Here is a 24,469-nt window from a genome sequence, read left to right as displayed (position 1 = left end):
CCCCCAAATCATATATGGCTTAGAAATGAGTGGGAAGTACAAGCCCCATACCTGGCTGGTGGGATCCGTTGTCTCACTCATTTCGCCAGATTCTTTTGCAGGGATGGTTCCACCAAGGAGCTGGTTGGTGGGAGGGGACCTTAGGCCAGAGACCTGGTGCCCCTGGGGGGGAAGGCTGCCAGCAGATGCCTTAGGCTGGAGCCCTAAAGAAAGAACATACGAGCATCAGAAGAGTCTTCTGGATCAGGCCGAAGGTGGCCCATCTAGTCCAGCCCCCTGTTCTCAAGCAGGACCCAAGTGCAAGAGCACCCTCCCTTCCTGTGGCGTCCAGTAACTGGCATTCTGAAGCATTGCTGCTTCCAGTCATGGAAACAGAGAATAGTCACGGTGGCTAGTAGCCCTCAATATTCCCTTTCAAAACCACCCGTCACTGCCTCCTGTGGCAGGGACTTCCACAGTTTAACTATGTGCTGTGGGAAGAAGGGCTTTCTTTAGAATCTACCCAATAATATTTGTGTTTGGCAGTCATCAGGTGGTGGCTTTTCTCGTCCTGTTCTGACATTTGCCTACGTAATGCCCTCCTCTCCCTTACGCATGTGATCATGAGTGTTTTAGAGCACAGAGAGTCTCGCATTAACTGTCTGAAGCAGCGGGCCCACCCGGATGGAGCACTTGTGGTTGCTGGTGATTTCAACCGAGCCGATTTAAGGACTGTGCTCCCTAAGTTCCACCAGTATGTTGATTGTCCCACTAGGGGGGGAAATACCTTGGACCGAGTATATAGTAACATCATGCATGGATACAAGACCAAGCCCCTGCCCAATTTGGGGCAGTCAGACCACATATCTTTACTTATGATACCATCATATAGACCTCTCGTACGCAGAATCAGACCATCAACTAGAGAGATACGAGTGTGGCCAGTAGGTGCATCTGAGCAACTCCAAGATTGCTTTCAGAGCACCGAGTGGTCGCTTTTTGTGGAGAATAATGTGGACACATATGCTTCAACAGTACTGTTCTACGTTAAAAGCTGCATTGATGTTGTCACTACCACCAAACAAATACGGGTGTTCCCTAACAACAAGCCCTGGCTAAACAGGGATGTGTATCTTCTGTTAAAGGCAAGGAATGCTGCTTTTCACTCTGGTGATGCGCAACAGTATAGAGAAGCCAGAGCCAAATTGAAAAAGGGCATTAGTATGTACTGCCAGAGGATCGAAAAACATTTTGAGAGCTCCGACCCTCGTCGAGTATGGCAAGGCTTGCGACAAATTACAGGGCAAAATATTAAAAACGAATTGGCTAGCAGCAGTGCGCACCTGGCTGATCAACTGAATCAATTTTTTAGCCGCTTTGAGGAGGGAACTGGAACTGCCATCACTACAGCATTGGCCACCAGCACATCATCAGAAACTACTACTGATAGACAACCATTTTTATTACAGACCTGTGACGTACAACGTGCCTTTCGGAGCATTAACATTAGGAAGGCAGCTGGACCAGATGGAATCATGGGACGGGTTATTAGGGACTGCGCTGCAGAATTAGCTGGCGTATTTACGGACATTTTTAACCTATCCCTGGTGCAGGGTTTTGTCCCTACCTGCCTGAAGACATCGATTATAGTGCCAGTCCCCAAGCAGTCAGTGGTGGTATCTCTCAATGATTATAGACCAATAGCCCTAACATCTGTCGTTATGAAATGTTTTGAGAGACTGGTGCTAGATCATATTAAGGCTGGTCTTCCATCCACTTTAGACCCGTTCCAGTTTGCATACAGAAGAAACAGATCTACTGATGATGCTATTTCCATCGCTGTCCATACTGTATTGAGTCATCTAGAACGACAGGGAACCTACGCAAGGCTGTTGTTTGTGGACTACAGTTCTGCCTTCAATACAATTCTGCCAGACAGGTTATTTCTTAAAATGACCAATTTGGGTATACATCAGAAGATCTGTCTGTGGGTAAGGAATTTCCTGACTGATAGGCCGCAGACAGTGAGAATGGGACCTTACTATTCTTCTACTCTAGTATTAAGCACAGGAGTCCCTCAGGGATGTGTGCTAAGTCCCTTTCTCTATTCCCTGTACACATTTGATTGCACCCCACTGTATAAGTCCAACACAATCATCAAATTTGCGGATGATACAACAGTGGTGGGGCTCATCAGTGAGAACGATGAGACTGCTTATAGGAAAGAAGTACAGGGGTTAATTCAATGGTGTAAAGAAAATAATCTTCTGCTTAACACCAAAAAAACCAAAGAACTCATAATTGACTTTAGGAGAAAGAAAAGTGTATTTTTACCATTGCACATAAATGGCGAGGAAGTGGAGAGGGTTGGTAGTTTTAAATACCTGGGCATTTATATCTCGGAGGACCTCTCATGGACTGTAAATATTAATATGGTTGTGAGGAAGGTGCAGGGGAGGTTGTATTTCCTGAAAATGCTCAGGGGACTGAATCTATCCCAGCACCTACTTCTGTCCTATTATCATAGTACCATTGAGAGTGTCTTAACCTATAGTATATTATCGTGGTATGGGAGCAGCTCTGAAACGGATAAAAAAGCTTTACAGAGAACAATTAAAATTGCCCAGAATGTTATTGGGCTCCGACTACCAACCCTCGATGAGATCTTCACGTCTCGCATTTTGAAGAAGTCACATAATATCCTGAGAGATCCCACCCATCCTGCTCACAACTTCTTTGAACTATTGCCTTCGGGCAGAAGATATAGGACAATGAAAACACGAACCACACGCCTTCTGAATAGTTTCTATCCAAGAGCTCTGATTGCACTAAATAATGATCTCAGGGCCAGTTGCAAGGTTTAGCAAGCAGAGAGTAGGAAGGAATGAGATAGGTTTTAGGTTATGTTTTAGGTTTTAGGTTATGTTATACCTTAAAAGGTCATGTTATATTCTGGATTATGTTATGTTTTATAGATTATGTCTTAATAGGATGAGAGTGTCGGAGATACGTGCAAATGTATATGTGAACCCGGTCTTTGGGTGGGTGTTTGATTTTCGTTGTTGTGTATACTGTGTATATACGGACAATGACAATAAATTTATCTAATCTAATCTAATCTTATCTAATTTAGAGCACAGAGAGTCTCGCATTAACTGTCTGAAGTGTCACACGCCCTATTTAACTCTCAGGAGGAGCAGTTTGCATCTCAAGGTATTACAGTGGTGCCTCGCAAGACAAAAATAATTCGTCTCGCGAGTCTTTTCGTCTTGCGATGTTTTTCGTCTTGCGAAGCATGGTCCGTCGCAACTGCGCCTCTTCAAGCGGCTTTTAAAAAAAAGGGCAAGACGTTTTCGTCTTGCGAAGCAAGCCCATAGGGAAATTCGTCTAGCGAAGCAACGCAAAACCGAAAAACCCTTTCGTCTAGCGAGTTTTTTGTCTTGCGAGGCATTCGTCTTGTGGGGCACCACTGTATTCAAAAACCACTCTCCAGCCCCAGTCTGCTACATTGCTTCTCGCTGACACCCTTGCAGAGTTTTAGCAAAATCCAACAAAATTCCTAATTAAGATAAGCAATGGAGGAAGAGAAGATTAGTGTTCCCCCCCCCCTATTTTAGGCCGGACAGCAGTCTGTTCCATCAATGGCAAATTCTCTGCCCTGTTTTAAAAACAGTGTCAGCAACAATCACTTAATCCAAATTCATGAGGCTGCACTTTTAAAAACATCGCAAAACAAACTGCCTTCTATCTATCACCACTGGCCCATCTAGCTCAGCATTACCTGCACTGACTGGCAGCAATAGCTCTGTGGGTATTCCCAGCCCTACCTGAAGCAACCATAGGGGATTGAATCTGAGACTTTCTGCACGCATTGGCCTTCTGGAGCAGAGCAACGCCCCATACCCTACAAATAAAGATTATAGTCCTCATGGTTCTGGGGAAAGGGCTGAAGATGCTGGAACTGAACCTGCAAATCAGGTGTCTTGTCATGGTGTTGCAGCTGCAGCAGGACTCTGCTCCAGGGATGGGAGGCTATTGCTCTCTGTTTGGGATAAGTGGGTGGTTTAAACCAGGGGTAGGCAACCTAAGGCCGGGGGGTCGGATGCGGCCCAATCACCTTCTCAATCCGGCCCGCACACGGTCCGGGAATCAGCGTGTTTCTACATGAGTAGAATGTGTCCTGTTCTTTAAAATGCATCTCTGGGTTATTTGTGGGGCCTGCCTGGTATTTTTACATGAGTAGAATGTGTGCTTTTATTAAAAATGCATTTCTAGGTTATTTGTGGGGCATAGGAATTCGTTCATTCCCCCCCCCCCAAAAAAAATACCGTATTTTTTGCTCTATAAGACTCACTTTTTCCCTCCTAAAAAGTAAGGGGAAATGTGTGTGCATCTTATGGAGTGAATGCAGGCTGCGCAGCTATCCCAGAAGCCAGAACAGCAAGAGGGACTGCTGCTTTCACTGAGCAGCGATCCTTCTTGCTGTTCTGGCTTCTGAGATTCAGAATATTTTTTTTCTTGTTTTCCTCCTCCAAAAACTAGGTGCGTCTTGTGGTCTGGTGCGTCTTATAGAGCGAAAAATACGGTAGTCCAGCCCCTCACGTGGTCTGAGGGACGGTAGACTGGCCCATGGCTAAAAAAGGTTGCTGACCCCTGCTTTAGAACCTTGCCAAAGGCACTACAGTATTTTATATCACCTTGTGCTTAACTAGTAAGAGAACAGCGCTCTCTTGTGGCATAAAAAAGACAGTGGAGCCCCTCCAGGGGGGCATATATTACTGTATAGCTTGCGTTAGGGGAGAACAGTAGTTTAAGAGGCACCTAATGAGTTCAGATATTGGAACTTTGGAACTCCCTGCCTCTTGATATCAAACAGGTGCCTACATTGCACTCATTTTGGTGGCTACTAATAACATTCCTGTTTAGACAAGCCTGTCCGGATGCTTAGAAGGTTTAAATTATGGTTGCAAAAAAAATTATTGATAATTTGTTTTATCTCTTTGTATACCTCTTTGAGCTTTTGATTTGTTTTACAATCAGGCAGTATATACATTTTATGAAGTAAATATAAAAATAGAAAATATATGCTGTCTTAATTAATTAATATTTTATTTCTCCTCTTTGCTGTATGAGTTTGATAATTCACATGCATTGCAGGGGGTTGGACTAGATGACCATTGGGATCCCTTCCAACTCTACAATTCTATGATCTACGTGCCTTTACAAATTGTCTAGGGGCAATAATAATAATATGTCTTTTTTCATTCTAAGGCCCGGCACACAAAAAAATGTCTCAGATGATGATTGCAGGGTCCAAGTCAGTTCATATGGAAACAGAGGGTCCTGAAGGGATTGGGGTCATATGTAGGTCAAGAGCATCACTTTGAATTGGGCCTGGAATCTAATTGGTAGCCAGCACAGTTTCTGAACTGTCTTCAAGGGCAGCCCCACCCCACTTCTACGCAGCAGTCTAGCCTAGAAGTCACCAGAGAATAGACACCAGAAATTAGTTGTGACTAGCTTAGGTGTAGCTTGGACACCCGACAAAGTCGGTGGAAGGCACTCCATGTCACCGAAGAAGGGAGGGAGAGAAGAAAAGGTTTGGGAAGAGCATCTCCTCACCCTGAATCTTCCCATGATAGGGCTTCTCCCTGGGGTCTTCCATCCTGAAATTCTGGTGGGGGGCTATGTAGGTTTCCATCAAAGGGCTGGTTTGTGGCCTGATATAAACAGAAAGGGAGAAACATAAGCTGCATTTATTTATTTGCTGGCCATACTGATTAAAAGAGGGACGCGGGTGGCGCTGTGGGTAAAACCTCAGCGCCTAGGGCTTGCCAATCGCATGGTCGGCGGTTTGAATCCCCGTGGCGGGGTGAGCTCCCATCTTTCGGTCCCAGCTCCTGCCCACCTAGCACTTCGAAAGCACCCCTAAGTGCAAGTAGATAAATAGGTACCGCTTTCTAGTGGGAAGGTAAACGGCGTTTCCGTGTGCTGTGCTGGTGCCGGATCGCCAGAGCAGCTTCGTCACGCTGGCCACGTGACCCGGAAGTGTCTTCGCACAGCGCTGGCCCACGGCCTCTTAAGTGAGATGGGTGCACAACCCTAGAGTCGGACACGACTGGCCCGTACGGGCAGGGGTACCTTTACCTTTACCTTACTGATTAAAAACCATGACCCTTTGGCAGTCAACGTAAAATGAAATATGTCTATGAAAAATCGCAATAATAAAAATTATTTGGAAACTAGGGGATGTAAGCAATCAATCAAGTAGTGCATACATTTTCTTAATTAATATGAAATCAATATATCAATCAGGTTCCTCACCAATAACTAAACAGAGGATTTGTTTCTAGTATGAGAGAGAACAAGACAGCTACTCCTCCAGAAAGCAAGGGAAAGTGATTACTTTCTGACTTTAGCATGCCACACACACTCAGCATAGAAACATAGAATTGCAGAGTTGGAAGAGACTCCCAAGGGTCATCTAGTCCAACCCCCCCTGCAATGCAGGAATCTCAACTAAAGCATATCAGACAGGTCCTCTGCTTAAAAACCTCCAGCGAAGGATGGCCCACTGCATTCTGAGGTTTTAATATGATGAAAATAATAAGAATAATAAATTTTTCATTTGTTGTTCTGCCTTCTCTGGCCCTGTCCACCACTGGCAGGTGGCCCCAGAAGGCTTCTGAAAAGACAATGTGGTCCTCAAGTTGAATAAAGTCCCCCCCTGGCCATCCCTGTACAGAAGACAGAAGAGCATCTGACATTCCTGGCAGAGATACCAAGGCCAAGTCTTGGAAGCCCCAGGGAACCTCTTCAAAGACTTGACTGCCAAGCTGAGCTAAAAGGATTAGAGGGAAATGTGTGAAAAAGCTAATAATAATAATAATAATAATAATAATAATAATAATAATAATAGACATTTTATGGAGCTCCAAGAAAAGGGACAGAACAGCAGCAGATAGAAGGGAAATGTTTTTATATCATCCACAATTAACTAGTAAGAGAACTTAAAAGGAGAATAAGAAGGAGCTCTCCCACTGAGCTATGACTCCCTAAAATAAAGTAAGACTCTATTTCTCATTTTTGCTGAATCAAACAGGGAACACAGGAAGGCACCAGCCCTACCTAGGGATGCATTTGGGGACTGAATCTGGGACCTCCTGCACCTGGGATGCTCTGCCACTGCAAACCCCCCCCCCTTTGTTGATGGTAAAGGAGCAGGGTGCCATGGCCTCCCGCTCTCACCCCCCTGCTCCCAAAGAGAGCACCTTAATACCTCTAATCTCTCATACCACAAAGGATGAGGAGTTCAGAAGAGACAAGGTAATCACATTGATCGGGGAAAATAAAACCCAGCTCAGCCTTTTCTGTCTGGTTTCTGTATGTTGTCTCCCAAGCCAGGTCAGCCACAGCAGAGGATCTCTTCCTGCATCTGGACAGAAAGGAGTTTCCTGGGACTGAAGACCCCCAGCTGTTGCTGTCTCCCCTTTTTGTGGGAGAGAAGGAATAATAACCCCCCCCCCCTGCAATGCAGGAATCACAGCAGAGAGACCAGGAAATTCACAGTTGTGCCAACAGAGCTCAACTGAAAGAAATGGAAACCATACGGATTGACCACAGGATCTATCCCAACCTCTTCTTCTCATGCAGCTGCCCCAAAGGCAAGACCCTGAGCAGCTATGGGGATCCTTTGGCGCACCCAACTGGCATGGCTTTTGCATGGGCTGGCAGTGCCACCCTGTGGTCAACTGTAGAACTGCTCTTCTTTCTTTATTGCATTTATAGCCACCCTTTTTCTCCAGTGAGTTCAAGAGTGGTGGTGATTAGTCCCCTTCTCTTCAGGGAGCCCCCACAACAACCCTGTGAGGTAGGTTAGGCTGAGAATGAGTGACTTGTCCAAGTGAGCTTCATGGCTATGTGGGGATTTGAACCCTGCTCTCTCCCAGGGTCCTAGTCCTCATTTAATCCCCAGGGTGGGTTAGGCTGAGAGGCAGTGACTGCCCCCAAGGATACACAGTGAGCTTCATGGCTGAGTGGGGAATTGAACCCTGCTCTCCCAGATCCGACTCTGACACTCTAACCACTACACAACACTGCTCCTCTTCTCTGGGTTCATATTAAAACACAAGCAGGCACCACACAAAGCCAAGCTTTCCAAATTGTGTGTTACGACACATGTGTCAGCTGCACTGTGTAGTTGTGTTGTGTGAACGCTCCCCAAGCTGCTCTCAGGGCCGGAAAGAGGTTAGTTTAACTTCCTGCATGCTGGTAAAGATGAATTACTGTATCGTGAAATGATGCATGTGTTAAAAGTGTGAGAAGTTTGGAAAGCTCTGCCATAAAGGAACTGTTCATGAACAGAAAGTCACTGTGCTTCCCAAAATCCTTGGACTACCATTTGCAGAAGCTGAAAGATGGAAAGGGGCTCTCCGGTAAACTGGAGCACCCAAAATCCTTTTTTAAGATATTTGCATTTTGCATTTGGCAAGGAGAGTTTAGAACATAACAGCATAAAGAGAGCCCTGCTGGATCAGGCCATCTAGCCCAGCATCCTGTCCTCACCGTGGCCCCCAACCACATGCCCCCAATGGGAAACCCAAAAGCAAGATCTGAGCGCAAGAACTCATCCCTCCTGTGGTTTCCAGCAACTGGCTTTGAGAAACATTGCTGCCTCCATCTGTAGTGTCAGAGCACAGCCATCATGACTAGTAGCCATTGATAGCCCTCCCCTCCGTGGATTTGTCTAATCATTTTAAATCCATTCATGTTGGTGGCCATAACTGCCTCCTGCAGCAGTAACTTCCATAGTTTAACTCTGTGCTGCATGCAGATTAGACCAATTATGGAGGAGGAGAGGGCTCTGGATGGCTACAAGCCACAATGGCTCTGCTCTGCTTCCACAGTTGCTGGAAGTCACAGGAAAGGAGAGGGCTCTTGTGATTGGGTTCTGCTTGCAGGTTTCCTGCAGGCACCTGGCTGGCCACTGTGGGGACAGAATGCTGGACTGGCTTGGCTTGGTCATGCAGGCTTTTCTTGCATTCTGATGGGGCACCACAGCAGCAGTGAAGGTCCATGAGGGTCAGGAGGTACTTACCTTCGGGTGAGGAACTGCAGATGTGGTGTGGCAGCTGAGGCACCTGGCATCTTGGGGGAGGGTCCTCTTTGAGGTTCCCTACTTGCAAGAAAACCTTTAGAAGAAAAGGAAGGAATATGTATGGACGGCTTTAAGGCCTGAGACCCAAGCTCAGTTTTTTCAGAATGAGGATGACGTCTAGGTGTCAAATGGGTTTTAACAGGTAAGAATCGTAGAGTTGGACGGGATCCAGAGGATCACCCAGTCTAACCTCCTGCAATGCAGGAATGTGCAGCTGTCCCATGCGGGGATCAAACTCACAACCTAGGCATTATCAGACCCACACTCTAACCAACTGGGCCACCTTCAGAGAGGATATATTAGTTGCAATTTATCCCTCCAGGAACCCATGTGTGTGGGTTAAAGAGAGTTTTTAAATCCCATCCTTGGCAGCAAAATTAGAAGTATAGGAATTAGGCTACAAAACCTCTTCTTGAGCAAGTCCAGCAACAAAGTAAGCTGGCTTCCACCTTTCTTACCCCTCTAAGCAAAGAAATCAGACAACAGACTATGATTACTAACTCAAGAGTCTTGCACTGGTCTTCAGCTACAGCAGCAATACAAACAATGCAGGTAAAATACTTATATTTACAGTCAAAACAGTTTCAGGCTTTTGCTTGGGAATGGAGCAAGCATAGAGCATGTCTGGTTGAGGAGAGAGTAAAGGGAAGAAACAGGGAGTTACATATTGAGTGCTGGGATAGCTCAGTTGGTAGAGCAGGGACCAGCAACCCAGGAAACGCCTCAGCTCACCTTTCCACCTTCCCTTGATGTTTTTTGCACTGGCTGCATGTTGCTCTTCCACCTCAGAGGAAAGATCCCTCTGCGGTCCCTCACCATGAACTCTGGCAATGGACAAGAAGGCCCAGATCCTCTCCATGGCAGCCTGGGTTGCTACTGCTGCTGCTCCTTCTGGAAGGAGAGAGTTCTCCTGAGCATGCAGTGATGGACTACGGAAATAGTTGGGCTCCCAAAAGGCATTTTCACATGCTGCAGGTGGAGCCTCAGGCTTTGAGGTGGCAGAAGGTCCCTCTGACAGCGATGGGGGTCCCGTTGGCCACCCTTGGTCCCCTGAAGATTCAAGTGGCCTGTTTCTGGCCCTCAGCCTTTTTGTCTCATTTTCCAGCCGTTCACTGAGGCTCCTGGCAAGAAGGCCAATGGCTCTGACTTTCTCTTGTTTGCTTCTGTGGGGAGAAAGTCTGGACAGTTCCGATGGGGCAACGTCCAGGTCCCTCAGCCTTAGAGGGCTGTGACTAACACTAGTGCGAAACAAATCTGAGCTTTCGGTCACTTCTGCTGTCTTGGACGCCTCTGGGCACTCCTCACTGACAAGACAAAAGAACCAGAAAGGAAGGAAAACATTATTAAAAAACCCCAAAATAGCACTAGTTGCTTCAATCCTATCCCACTCCTCAGCACCTGGGAGCAATGGCAACCATCTTACCTGGGAAACCCCACCTCACCCCTCAGAAGAGCACGTGATGTTTGGCGGACCCAATGTGAGACTTCCGGTTCCTGAAATGGAAAAGAGCATCCACTTTGCAAAAATGCTGGAATTATTTTATAGGGAGGGCTTTCCCCAACCTGGTGCCCTCCAGTTAGAATCTCATTTCCTGTCATTGGTTCAGGTCCTCCCTTCCAGAGCAGCAGAAAACAAGCTTGCTCCATTTTCCATGGGGCAGCCCTTTAGATATTTGAAGATGGCTATCATATCTCCTCTCAGTCTCCCTTTCTTCAGCCTACCCAACTCCCTCAGCCATTCCTCTTAAGGCTTGGTTTCCTTTATCAGCTTGATCACCCTCCTCTGTCCACATTCCCATTTGTTAATATTCTTCTTAAATTGCAGCACCCAGAACTGGACTGAGTACCCCAAGTGTGGTCTGACCAAAGCAGAATAAAGCAGTACTATGACTTCCTTTGATCTGAACACCATACTTCTGTTGCTGCAGCCAAAAGTAGTATAGAGGGGTGTTTTTTTTGCTGCTGCTGCATCACTCTGTAGACACAAGTTAAGCTTGTGGTCTACTAAGATCCGTAGATCCTTTTCATAAGTCCTACTGGCAAACCAGGTGTTCCCCCATCTTATATTTGAGCAGCTAGCTATTCCTGCCTACATTTGTCCCTATTGAAATTCATTTTGTTAGTTTGGGCCCAGTTATCCAATCTGTTAAGGTCATCTTGAATCCCAATTCTGTCTTCTCTGGCATTAGCTACCCCTCCCAGTTTGCTGTCATCTGCAAATTTGATGAGCATCCCCTCAATTCCTTCATCGAAGTCATTTATAAAGATATTGAGGAACACTGGGACCAGGACAGAACCCTGCTGCATTACCCTTTTTTGCTGCTCTCTCTTGGACTTTTGAATTACAGCTCACCAACCATTCTTTCCACCAATCAAACACACATCTTATATCCTTACCGGGCTCCAGTGACTCTTGGCGTACTTCGTGGACGCGCTTCCCCGGTTGAACTTCCTGCCCACTTCCTCCTCTGCGTAAGCCTTTCTCCTCCTGCTTCTGCTGAAAGCTTCTTTCTGCTTCCTCTCCACCTCTTTTAGCCTCCTCTTCCTTGCCTCCTGCGCCTCCCTTAAAGCTCGCTTTTCTTCCTGGGCCATCTTTCTCCTTTCTGCCATCTTCTGCACCATAAATTCCCGTACCTCATCAATATTGTAGGGGATCCTCTTCCTCTGTCCATCCAGCCTGGGCTGGTTCTCCATTCGGGAGGTCTCCTTCACCCTCCCCTTGCGGATGGCTGAGAGTATTCTGGGGCACATCCACCCAGTGTCTGCAGATGCACTGTGGACCTTGGGGGAATCCTTGGTTTCCATCCCATCGAAGCAACCTGCTTTACCCTTGCTTCCAGTTTGCCTTTGCAGATTTCCTGCCTCCCTTTCTAGATCTGGATATTCCTGGTTCCTGCAGCCTTGGCAGATTTTCTTCAATCCTGCAGCACCATCTGCTTCTCCAGCTTGTGCTGTTCCTCTCTCCATGGCATGATCTTTGCGGTGCGTGCCACCTCTTCTTCCTAAAGAGCTTTGTTCTACCTGGGACATGGTCAACAAACCTTTTTCCGGTTCTGTGGAAAGCATAAGAACATCAGAAGAGCCTGTTGGTTCAGGCCAATGGTCCAGGTAGTCCAGCATCCTATCCTCACAGTGGCCAAATACCCTTAAGAACCTGGGAATCAAGACAGACTGCCTCTGGAGCTGTCAGTTCCATAAGAATCATCAGTCCAAAGGGGACCCATCCAGTTCAGCATCCTGCCCTCACCATGGCCAACAAACAGGACCCACTTTCCCTTTCTCTGGTTTCCAGGAACTGGGCTTATTTTGTTAAACCACCAGTTAACAACGAGGCAGCAATGCAACAAACCATGCTTTCAGTGGAGATCTATTTTCACAATTATTTTTAAAGCTTTGCTCTCAAGAAGTGGGAGTGGGGAGGAAATGTCAAAAGAGGACATACCTGGGGTGCCCTTTGCTGCCATCCATAGAGAGCTGCTGTTCCCCGGCCTTGGGTATTTCTGGGGTTGGCCCAGGATCCTCCTGGCCAGCTTCTGGCCTTCCCTCCAGGCAGAAGGACCAAATAAATGGGCTCCTAGATTAAACACAGCAGGAAAAGGGTCTTTGAGGAGTGAGACACTCTCCAGACAGCTGCATTTGTACCTGCAAAAACTCTGGAACTCCCTTATTGACATCAGGCAAGCAGCTTCACTGTAATCTTTTCAGCACCAGCTAAGAACAGTTTTCTTTAGACAAGCCTGACCAGGTGTTTAGAAAGCTGGTGTGAGTTAGAATCTATTTTCACACTATTATTAACTCTTCAGATGTACTAAATTATCGTTGCTACAGATAGTTTTATTTTTTATCCTTTTTTGTAAATCATTTGGAGGGTTTCTTCTAGGATCAAGCAGGGTTGTGAACAACGTAAGAAGAGCCTGCTGGATCAGGCCAGTAGCCTATCTAGTCCGGCCTCCTGTCCTCACAGTGGCCAACCAAATGCATCTTGGGAAACCTGCAAGGAGGATTCAAGCACAAGAGCAGCCCTCTCCCCTCCTGTGGTTCCCAGAAGCAACTGGTATTCAGAAGCATTGACCATAGAGGCAGAGTAGAGCCTCCTGGCTAGTAGCCATCCTGAATTCTATTCCTTGTTTAAAGCTCTCCTTCACTGGAGGTTTTAAGTGGATGATGGATGGCCATCTGTCAGGGATTCTTCAGCTGTGATTCCTGCATTGCAGAGGGCTGAATTAGATGACCCTTGGGTGTCCCTTCCAACTCTACAATTCTAGGATTCTTTGCCCACCTACCTGAGCCTCCTTTCCCGTTCCTCCTTCCCATGAATAGATGAATATTTTACAGCCAGTGTGGCTTAATTTTTCATTAACTACGTCAAATCACTAATTCATCATGGCGCTAAGCGCTTTGTCTCTGACCTCTGACCTCCCATCCATCTCACCACTGACAAACGATGAAAGGGACCTTCCTGAGGACTGATGCTGACAGTTCCCTTGATGAATGTGGGTGGCGGCAGCCCTCCCTGCAAGGGAGGCACACTAGTCATTTTTCAGGCCACTCGTTAAAACAAAGCAGGAGGGAGGAGGAAATTAGACAATACATTTTAAATAGGGTTCAGCAAGCAAAAAGCCCCCTCCGCTGATGGAGCAGGAACAGGGGATAAGTTTACAAAGTTATGCCTGGCACAGAAAAAAAAATAGATAGAGAAAAGTTTTCTTTCCTGTCTCATAACACCAGAACTTGTAAGCATCCAATGAAGCAGAAAGTTGGAAAGTCCAGGATGGATAAACGAAAGTCGTTCTTAGTTAAACTGATGGGCCACCAACTTCAATGGCTTTAAAATAGGACAGAAAAAATTCACGGAGCAGGAAAGGTTAATCAATAGCTAACCCTCATGAGAGAGCCCATGTGGAGGATGGAGTGGTTAGAGTGTTGGTTGGGAAACTAGGAGAGCAGGGTTCAAATCCTTCCACTTGCACATGAAGCTCACTGTGTGGCCTTGGGACAGTCACTTTGCCTCTCAGCCTAGTCACCTTGCAGGGTTGTTGTTGTTGTGGGGATTAAATGAGGGGGGACATGCTTGTGTTGGGAAATAACTGGGGAATACCAGTTAAGTCCTGCAAAAGAAAAAAAAATGGCTGGCTGGCTGCATGGATTCAAAAAGCATGAAATGCAGGAATGAATGAATGAATGAAGAATTGGTCCAAGCAGCACTCACACAGTCCACCATAACTTTACCTCTCTCTTTCTGAGACATCTCAGGGGGAGGAATCATGTGCGATTTGCGCCTCTTCTCCTTTCCTGACGTTCCTCTGCGGCCTTCACCAGTGAGAAAAGTCACATGATACATTAAACTCAGATTTTGACAATGCACCACAAAACCACAAATAAATATATATTGGGGGCGGATTCTCCAGCAGCCAAATCCTGCTATCACTTGGACATTCCAGCACCTTCTTTCCATCAAAGAGTTCTGGGAACTGTAATTTACCTCATGTTGTCCTGCAATTGTATACATACAATTGTGTATCATCTGACCTGTCTACTGCAATTATTAAGTTTGCAGGTGACACCATCATAATGGGTTTAATAACAGGTGGAGACGAATCAGCGTATAGAGGGGAGGTCCAAAAAATATCTACATGGTGCCTAGGGAACAACTTGCACCTTAATATCGGCAAGACAAAGGAGATGGTGTTGGACTTTTGGAGGAAGAGAGGAGAACTAGCCCCGCTGTACATCAGAGAGGGCTGTGTGGGGAGAGTCTCTTCCTTTAAATTCTTAGGAGTTTATCTCAGTGAAGACCTTACTTGGAAAATCAATACAACCCAGGTGGTTAAGAAAGCCCAACAGAGACCCCATCTCCTCAGAGCATTGTGAAAGAACAATGTCAATCAAAATTTCATGATCTCCTTCTACAGGTCCACAATAGAAAGTGTCCTTTCATACTGCATCACGGTGTGGTACGCTGGTTTGACATTAACTTGTAGGAAGTGCCTACAGAGGGTGGTGAATACAGCACAAGATATTATGGGCTGTCCCGTGAATCTGCTGGATGAGATGGAAGAACATTGCCTCAGGAGAGCGAGTTAAATTCTCAGGGATGATTCACACCCTGGCTGGCACTTTCTTGATCTCCTGCCCTTAGGCAGAAGATATGGAAGTATGATTAGTTGTACCAACAGGGTGAAGAACAGCTTCTATCCCTGGGCTGTTAGGCTGCTGAATGAAAATATAACAACAGGGCAACTGACTTTCAGGTTTGGTGTGTGTGTGTCAGTAAACGAGGGGAAATAAGACTAAGAGAGCTCAGTGGGGGGTGCTCATGTAATCTCACTGTATACAAGTTGTAAAAGTGATAATAAAGTATTTCAATTTCAATTTCAATTTCAATTCCGAGCAACCATCAGCAGATTACAGTGCCCAGAATTCTTTGCATGGGGAAATGTGCTTTGAATGTGCACACAGCCTTTATAAGTGAACTGGTGTAACATTAACAATAATTTTGACAAACTGGGCAAATTCCTGCGCAAGACAGCTATTAGCCATGGTGGCAGAGCTTTATCAGAAGCAGTGGTCCTTTGAATACCAGTTACTTGAAGCCACAAGAAGGGAGGCTGATCATGAGCTTGCATCCTGCTTGTGGGCTTCCCATAATGGGCATCTGGAGCCTGGACTAGATGGGGCCCCTTGGCCTGATCAACCAGGGCTCTTCGGGTGCTCTTGTGAAACCTCCAGGCCAAGAGGCAACCTATCCATAGCTGTCAACTGTCCCTTATTTGGCGGGAAATTCCCTTATCCCAGCGCCGTGTCCCGCTGCTGTCCCTTATTGATGATGTCCCTTAAATTTCCCGGGTTTCAAAGGAAGCAGCTCCTCTCCCTCCCTCCCTGATGGCCAGGGAGGAGGGAGGCTCCAGCTGTATTGCTTGGCTGCGTTGCTCACCCAATAAGGAGTCTAAGAACGACTGGGGGGGTGGAGCTTGTATGCCTTGTGCCGATCAAATCGGCCGCATTGCCTGGGGACTCGCCTTTGCTCAGCGCTTCCCAGCGAAGAAGTGGCGGTGGTTTTCCTTGCTGCACCCCCTTTGCGGGTTGCTGCACTGTGGGAACCACCACTTGAGGCTTCGTTTGGCTGCTGGGCTAGCTGGGCTTTCTGCCTTTGGCTGGGGAGCTGGTTGACTAAAATCCCTTATTTTGGCTGCTGGTCCCTTATTTTCAAATCTGTAAGTTGACAGCTATGAACCTATCTGGATTCCTAGGTTGTTAGAGGCATTCGACCACTGTGAGAACAGGATGCTGGACTAGAGGGGCCATGGACCTGATCCAACAGGCTCTTCCTATTCTCTTAATAATAATCCTTTGCAGGAATTTCTGCACTGCAGGAGGTTGGACTATATGATCCTGGTGGTCCCTTCCAATGCTACAATTCTGTGATTCCAAAGCAACTAGCTGTGTTAACTCACCTTCAGAAGCTGGATCTAGAGTGTCAACGATGTGGGCAGCCGGCTTGCCAACCTTCCTCTTGAGAGTCCTTGTGCCCAGAGTGGGGGCACTCCCCCCTCCCAGGGCACGGACAAGACACCGCCGTTGCTGCTCCAGTATCCGCTGCTGCAACTCCTGCAGCTTCTTGTCTGGAGGGGACTTGCTTTTGAGAGCCTCCAACAACTTCTGAGCAATATGGCAATGTCCTGGGATGCTGGCTTTAGATTTGGCCAGGTGGCTCCCACCCTCCACCCCCCAGCCTTCAGCTGGGGGGACCAAGGAAGATGGATGGAGCTCCATGGACCCCCTTCCGATGGATGGATCTTGGCAGGATGGGAGTCTCGTCGAGAGGCCAGCCTCTACCCCAGAGTCACAGGATCCAAGGTCCCAATCCTGGGTGAAGGGGTGTCTTGTCCATCCCAAAGGAATCCTCCTTCAGCCTAAGGGAAAAGTCAGGAGGGTCATTGCCGAGTCCCACCCACCCATTTGCAGGAAAGAGGAATGCAACAGGTGTAGCTTCCCAGGCAGGTAGGAGCAAGGAAAGGAGCTGAGGAATTCAGAGCTGGCCCTGGTGTTTGACTGCTGAAGGGGAGGTCAAGGTTGCTCTCTGCCCAGACTGGTGGTGGGAAGCAGAAGCTCTGAGACCCTTAGCACCATTCAAAACTTCATTAAACACAATGGGTAGAAGGGGAAAGGATTAGTTTCTGAATTGTATATATATTGCTTAATGTAAATTATGGATCTATGGAACCACTTAAAAGATACGGGAGTTGGATATTGGCACACAAATTGTTCCTGAGGATTGCAATAAAATTTCAGAACTGCAGCCATTAAGGTCTGTTTCCAGTTTTCTTAGGGAAAACTCCTTGAAATCACTACACAGATGGTACTGCATTCCTTTGCAAATGTAAAAAAAATAAATGTTTTCTTCTGTATTACCTTATTGTTGGAGGGATTGCAATAAACTTGGTACATAGAGCCATAGAATCATAGAATTAGAAGTGAACCCAAGGGTCATCCAGTCCAACCCCCTGCAATGTAGGTTTTCATTTATTGTGTGGGAATGTCAATTTGTGTAAAATTTTTGGAATTTAATTTTGACAGAAATTATAACTATTACCAAAGACACTATTGTTTGTTGTCCAAAATCAGCGTGACTGAATATTTTTGATGATACCAATTTAGATATATTGTCAAAATAATTGGTCATATACCGTATTTTTCTGTATATAAGACTAGGTTTTTTCCTTTAAAAAGAATGTCAAAAACCAGGTGTTCGAGAAGGCAGAGCTCTATATATTATATATAATATTTGTCAGCGAACTGCCATCAGTGCTGGAGGGAGAGAGCAAAATCCAGAGGGATTCCAGAGAGCGTCCCGGGATTAGGAGAGGCAGCCCATCTTCTGGGGAAGAGAATCAGTGTAGCACCAGTGGAGAAGGGGGGCAGATGGGGGAAGCGGCAAGGCAGTCCCATGACTCCTTGCCAGGGACCAGCGGGGAGAGTAGAGGTCCTCCGCTGCCTACGCCCTCCTTGCGCAGAAGGCTTTCGCGCAGAGAGAGTAGGAGGAGACTAGGCGTCAAAGAGCTTCTTTGCTGGAAGAAGTTTAAGAAATGCCCACTGACGGATTCTGCCAGCGATTGAGACAGGCACGGGTGAGTGGCTGTCCGGACAGAAAAGGTTCACTCAGGCAACCCAGCCAGGTGTTGGCACCGGCTTACGCACGAGCAACCCCTAGAACCACTACAATATTGTATAAGTAGAAGAGTATATTTTTTACCATATATATGCTGGCATCTGCCTATCTTGGGAGACAATGGAACACCCGCCATATATATATATAGTATATTGTATATATACTAAGTATACATAATAAGACCCTGTGTAGTGTAGTGGTTAGAGTGTCGGGGTAGGACCTGGAAAAGACCAGGGTTCAAATCCCCATTCATCCATGAAACACACTGGGTGATATCTTGGGCCCGTAACTCACTCTCAGCCTAACCTCCCCACTCCCCATTTTATCCTCCAAAGGCCAAGGGAGCTTCATGGCCAAGCGGGGGGATTTGAACCCTGTGCTCTCCCAGGTCTGAGCTTACGATGGAAGGGTTCACAGCATTAGCACCCCTGAAGGTAGCAGGCTTGGATTCAAGCAGAAATCGGGCATGGCTCTGTCTCCCAGCTGCCCAGCCTGCAATCTCACACAACTCAACTCCCAACTGTGGCTTTTGTCCTTCTAACTACCAGGCAGTTGAGGGAGGAGGGACCCACCCATTAATCATCTGGCACAGAGCCACTTCCTTGGTTACTTTAACTACCAATATTTAGTCCATTACCTTGCCAGGAAGCTAGCCTGGCTATTCCAGGAATTACATCAGTACTGGATCCAGGAATTAGAAGGGGGCTCAGGCCAGGGATGCCAATCTGAATAAAACATGGGGTGCAGGTAAACCCCGTCCCACATAATTGATCACATGCCACAGCAATACCCATCAACTTGGGGGAGGTCGGCCCCCTCAAATTTTTATTGGGGGGGAGCAGAAGGGACCTTGGTCCCCAGGAATTGGCTCCTATGGGTCAGGCTTACAGTCTAATACCCTCCCCAAATAAATAACAATATTTTGAAACAACAGACAGGCAGAGACTCATAAATAAATGGGATTTCCTTGTGAGTTACCTGCCTCTCGGGACGCGGGTGGCACTATGGGTTAAACCACAGAGCCTAGGACTTGCCGATGAGAAGGTTGGCGGTTCGAATCCCCGTGACGGGGTGAGCTCCCGTTGCTCGATCCCTGCTCCTGCCAACCTAGCAGTTCGGAAGCACATCAAAGTGCAAGTAGATAAATAGGTACCGCTCTGGCGGGAAGGTCAACAGCGTTTCCGTGCACTGCTCTGGTTTGCCAGAAGCGGCTTAGTCATGCTGGCCACATGACCCGGAAGCTGTACGCCGGCTCCCTCGGCCAATAAAGCGAGATGAGCGCCGCAACCCCAGAGTGGGTCACGACTGGACCTAATGGTCAGGGGTCCCTTTACCTTTTACCTGCCTCTCACCAGGACTTCCTGCTGCAGGATTTGGCTAACATTTCATGCCTGGGTCAGCAAATGCATTTCAGGATCTGTCTCTCTTTAATGCTATGGACTCCTGCAAGAGGCAGGGGTGGCTTGCCTATTTAGATGGCTTTTTAAAATTAATGGAGGAGCGGACTATTGATGGCTACAAACTAGGCATGATAGCTATCCTCTGCCTCCATAGTCTGCAGGAGGGCAGAGGGCTCTTGTGTTCTGGCCCTGCTTGCTGGTTTCCCACAATGGGAATCTGGTTGGCCACTGTGAGAACAGGTTGCTCGGCTGGATGAGCCCCTGCCTAGATCCAGCAGGCTCGCCTTATGCTCTTAACAGTTAAAACAGATAATAGATTCATAGAACTGTAAGGGCTCCAAGGGTCACCCTTTAAAAAACTGATAAAATAAAGATTTACTTGCAGGTTACCTGTCTCTCGCTGTGACTTCCTGCTGCAGGATTCGGCTAGCATCGAATGTCCTGAATCAATGAATGTGTCTTGGGATCCCTTCCTCTGCATATGTGGAGAGCATATGTGGGGCATTTCATTGCTTTTTCTCTGCTGGCAACAGGCAACACACGCCTCCGGTTTATGTTTTCCCTGACAGCAGCTGTGTGTATCAACACTTGCCTGCCTGGGCTTGCCAGTCCCTGGCACTTCCTTCTGTTGGAAGGAGAGAGGAGGAGGAGGACCTTGGCAGCATGCAGAGTCAAGCCTGCACATCTCCTTCTCTGCTGCTCTCTTGTCTCAGTTTATTGCTCCGGGAATAGACATTCCACAAAGCTTAATGTTAAACTGTGGAACTTCCTCCAGCAGGAGGCAGTGAGAGCTACCAACCTAGATGGCTTTAATGGGTTAAACCACAGAGCCTAGGGCTTGCTGATCAGAAGGTCGGCAGTTCGAATCCCCGCGACAGGGTGAGTTCCCGTTGCTCGGTCCCTGCTCCTGCCCACCTAGCAGTTCGAAAGCACATCAAAGTGCAAGTAGATAAATAGGTACCGCTCCGGCAGGAAGGTAAACGGCGTTTCCGTGCGCTGCTCTGGTTCGCCAGAAGCAGCTTAGTCATGCTGGCCACAGCCGGCTCCCTCGGCCAATAAAGCGAGATGAGCACCGCAACCCCAGAGTCGGTCACGACTGGACCTGATAGTCAGGGGTCCCTTTACCTTTACCTATTGACGGCCCACTTTGTCTATGCTCTGCCTCCAAGGTTGGAGGCAGCAATGCTTCTGGATACCAGCTGCTAGGAATCGCAGGAGGTGAGAGGGCTCTCCTGCTCAAATACTGCTTGTGGGTTTCCCCCCCTAAGGGGCATCTAGCCCTGCAACGCAGGAGCCACAACTAAAGCATCCCTGACAGGTGGCCATCCAACCTCTGCTTAGAAACCTACAGTGAGGGAGAGTCCACCACTTTCGGAGACCACAAAATCACAGAACTGTAGGGTGGGCAGGGACCCGCCAAGGCAGGAATCCTAGCTGGCCCAGGCTGGGGAAACGGCGGCTACCTGCGGCGAGGTCCCTGTGCGATCAGCAGTACAGCAGGCTATGGCCGTTGCTCCAAGCGGAGTCACTTCTCTCGCGTAGATGCTCCCAGCACAGAAAGGTGGGAGGAGGCTGGACAACAATCCCCTTCCCGTGGATCGAGACCGTTTCGTTCCAACAGCGACCAAGATACCGGAAATGAGGGTGCTCTAGGCGACCCCCCGAAGGAGGGCGCCCCGTGGCGTCAGTGGGACCTTCATAATATTTATATTTTAAATCCAAACCCGGAGATGGGGTAGAATGGGAAAGACGTTGCAAAGGAATCAAGTCCTTTAAATTCAAGACAAGTTTCCAGTCCTCATGACCCAAGAGGATTTTTTTTTTTTTTTTTTTTTTTTTTTTTTGGCGCTCGGGGTGGTGGTGGGGAATATAGCCCTGCGTCAATCAGCGCCCCCAACTTCAACGTTACACTTAAGCTTACTTTCTGTATTTGAGGCAGGGAGACATAAGCACCCGCCCTCCCGCGAAAGCGCGCAGGCGGGCGGGCGGGCGGGCGGAGAGGTGGGCGTTGACGTCAGAGCCGGGGGCGGGTCGCCCTGCCTCCACGGAGTCGGGGGTCCGGGTGAGCCGCCGTTGCCGGCCGGCTGGAGGCGGAGGAGGCGCTGCCCGCCCCTGCCCGCCTGCCTGCCCTCCCGCAGCAATGTCCCTGCTGGCCCCCGAGAACGCCCTGCCGGAGCCCCCCGACAAGAGGTTGCATTCCAGGTAGGGCAGAGTGGGGGCTGGACTGACAGGCGAGGCGAGGCGAGGGGCTCCTCTTCCTCCTTTTCGCTGCCCCCCTCAGCGCTTTGCGTTCAGGGGCGAAAGCTTGCCGGGTTCCAGGAGGCATGGGGCTCCTCCCCGCTCGGGCCTTGGGAGGTTTTCCAGGAAAGAAGGTTGCCTCCCTCGCCCTCCGGGCTGGAGGCAGCCCCCTCCCCGTTTCCCCTCTGCTGGGTCTCCCTAACCCCAGGACCGTCTGCATCTCGCGTGCTCTCTGCGTGGTTCTCAGCCATTATTAGGAAATTGGTCTATTTCCTTTTGGGGTGTGTGGAGGGAAGTGTCATCTAGTTTCCCTAGGAACTCTGCTGCTGGCTGCAATAGGTAGCCGAGGGTCTGCCGAGTCGGACCGCTGCAGGTTCCAGCACTCACTGGCAGCAGCTATCCGGAGTTTCGGGCAGAGGAAACTCTTCCCCCCTCCCAAAAATATAAAGTAAGGTTCTGCTTCTCCTGGGATGAATTAAACAGGAACGAAGGATTGCACCTTCTACCGAGCCAGACTGCCGTCCCATTTAGCTCAGTGTAGTCTACTACACAGATTGGCAGTGGCTCTCAAGAGTTTCAGGCAGTGGGGCGTGCTCAGCCCTTCCTCTGAAAAGTACAGTGAAGTTCTAGTCCTCATGGTTCCAAATAAAGGACTGAATTAAACAGGAAACATAGGGGCCTTTGACACCCTAGCTTATGGGTGCACCACTGGGGATGCTTTGCAGCCCACGGTGACCCCCAAAATAAATTGGGTGAAGCAGGGCTGGACAGCAGTGGGGATCCAGAGGTGCTTGACTTTTTCTTAGGATGTCCTAATGAGATCCTGGAGTCATAGGCTGCACCTGCATTTAAAGTGCTGCAATACCACTTTAAGACAGCTTCCCCTAAAAACTCCCGGGAATTGTAGTTTAAGGGTGCTGAGAGTTCTTAGGAGATTCCCCCATACCCGTCCCAGAGCTGCAGAACCTAGAGTTCCCTGGGGAAGAATTAAACCACACTGGGAACTCAAAACCCCTGAACAAACAACGGTTCTCATGATTCTTTTTTTGGGGGGAGGAGCTGTTTAAAATGGTATATAACCCTGCTTTAAATGTCTAGTGCTGGCAAGGCCTCAGAAAAACTGCAGGTGTATATCTGTGATTCTTGCATTCCAGGGGGTTGAACTAGATGACCCTTGGGTGTCCCTTTCAGCTCCATGATTCCATGATGATTAAGGGCCTGATTTTGCAGAGTCAGAAATGCTGGGGTGTGCTTTAATTGTGTATTGCAGTGGAACTCCAGGATTTCTAAAAAGGCCTTGGGTGCTGGGTCTGGGTCCAAGGTAAGACCACCCTGCAAGGGGGGTTGGTAGAGAGAGCATAGCCATTGTGGCTAGTATCCATTGATAGCCTTGCTTGCCCTCTGCCATGTCACCTCTTCCCTCTCTTTTTCTCTGCCTGGAACCCCGGAGAGCTGTTGATGCTGCCGGCCAGAGCAGGAAATGCTCATTTGCATAGGAAGCCCAGCATTACTTACTTTGACCATCAGCAGCTCTCTGGGTGAAGTCCTAGTCCTCATAGTTCTGAAGAAATCAGAACCTGGGGTGTTCTGTATGCAGCACAGATACTCTGCCACTGAGCTACAGCCCTTCTAGGTCAGAATGAGTCAACGGCCTGCGTTCCTGTGCCATTTGGAAGCCATTTGCCATGGCCAGAGAAGCCTAGACCAGGGCTACTACCTCGCTGCTGTATCAGGCAGCTGTTTCTCTGGGCCACAAGCTGCTTTGCTGCCCCACCCCAAAGCCCAGAAACCACAACCATGTTGGATTTGGAACCTGGTCCCTAGAACGTGGGCTCCTCGGGGGGGGGGGGAGAAGAATGTCAGGCGGGAACGGAGGCGAGCAACCACTTTTGGAAGGGGCCAGTGTTTCCTTTTCCTTTGCAATCCTCTACTTAGCAAAAATAAAATTACAGGGTTCATTCCAGGGACCTGCAGTGAGGCAGCTTCTGGATTTACAAGATTTGCTAGGAGAGGAGAGTCCATGATCCCCAAGGCCCCATGCAATGCTTGCCTGGTACTGGAGCATATTTCTCTCTCCTGTTATAATTCCTGGCTCCCCTTTAAACAGAAAAATAATTACGGGGGGGGGGGGGCGAGGGGAGTTTTTTAAAGAAGAGTCTGCTGGATCAGTCCAGCATCCTGTCCTCACGGTGGCTGAACAGTTGCCTGGGGAAACCTGCAATCAGGACCCGAGCACAAGAGCAACACTCCTCTCCTGCGTTTCCCAGCAACTGCTGAGAAGCATCACTGCTTCTAACTCTGGAGGCAGACAATAGCCATTGCGGCTAGTAGCCTTGACAGCCTTCGCCTCTTCCAAGAAATTACCTAATCCTGTTTTAAAACCATCCAGGATGGAGGCCATACTGCCTCCTGCAGGAGGAAGTTCCATAGTTTTGGGCCAACGGTGTTCCATCATGGGATGTGAGTTACTTATCTGATTGTGTGTCTGTATGTGTGTGTGTTTTTAAAAAATATAGATGGGTTTTT

The 24,469-nt window shown here is 48.2% G+C and overlaps 2 protein-coding genes across 4 annotated transcripts in view; one reads left to right on the top strand and one right to left on the bottom strand.

Moving 5' to 3' along the window:
- CCDC187 (coiled-coil domain containing 187) overlaps nt 1-20,356 on the bottom strand; it is a 29,200-nt gene extending 8,844 nt beyond the window's left edge. The window contains exons 1-11 of one of the 3 annotated variants that reach the window (XM_081179885.1): nt 20,096-20,356; nt 16,591-17,272; nt 14,366-14,446; nt 14,161-14,244; nt 12,579-12,710; nt 11,534-12,189; nt 10,560-10,630; nt 9,869-10,440; nt 9,077-9,170; nt 5,602-5,699; nt 52-203 (exon numbers count right to left, since the gene is read on the bottom strand). In XM_081179885.1, the coding sequence (XP_081036011.1) occupies nt 52-203; nt 5,602-5,699; nt 9,077-9,170; nt 9,869-10,440; nt 10,560-10,630; nt 11,534-12,189; nt 12,579-12,710; nt 14,161-14,244; nt 14,366-14,446; nt 16,591-16,909 (2,259 nt within the window). In that variant the 5' untranslated portion in view covers nt 16,910-17,272; nt 20,096-20,356. The remainder of the gene's footprint in view (nt 1-51; nt 204-5,601; nt 5,700-9,076; nt 9,171-9,868; nt 10,441-10,559; nt 10,631-11,533; nt 12,190-12,578; nt 12,711-14,160; nt 14,245-14,365; nt 14,447-16,590; nt 17,273-20,095) is intronic. The other 2 variants (XM_081179884.1, XM_081179886.1) reach the window with 2 other exon arrangements.
- A 1,394-nt stretch (nt 20,357-21,750) lies between these two features.
- Nucleotides 21,751-24,469, top strand: part of GPSM1 (G protein signaling modulator 1) — a 57,138-nt gene continuing 54,419 nt past the window's right edge. The window contains exon 1 of the mRNA XM_081178747.1: nt 21,751-21,907. Within this exon, the coding sequence (XP_081034873.1) occupies nt 21,846-21,907 (62 nt within the window). The 5' untranslated portion in view covers nt 21,751-21,845. The remainder of the gene's footprint in view (nt 21,908-24,469) is intronic.

Source organism: Podarcis bocagei (genome assembly GCF_964188305.1).
Source record: "Podarcis bocagei genome assembly, chromosome: Z".
NCBI classification, from domain to species: Eukaryota; Metazoa; Chordata; class Lepidosauria; order Squamata; family Lacertidae; genus Podarcis; species Podarcis bocagei.
The sequence above is the reverse complement of the archived record's forward strand: the minus strand, read 5'-3'. Positions and strand labels throughout refer to the sequence as shown.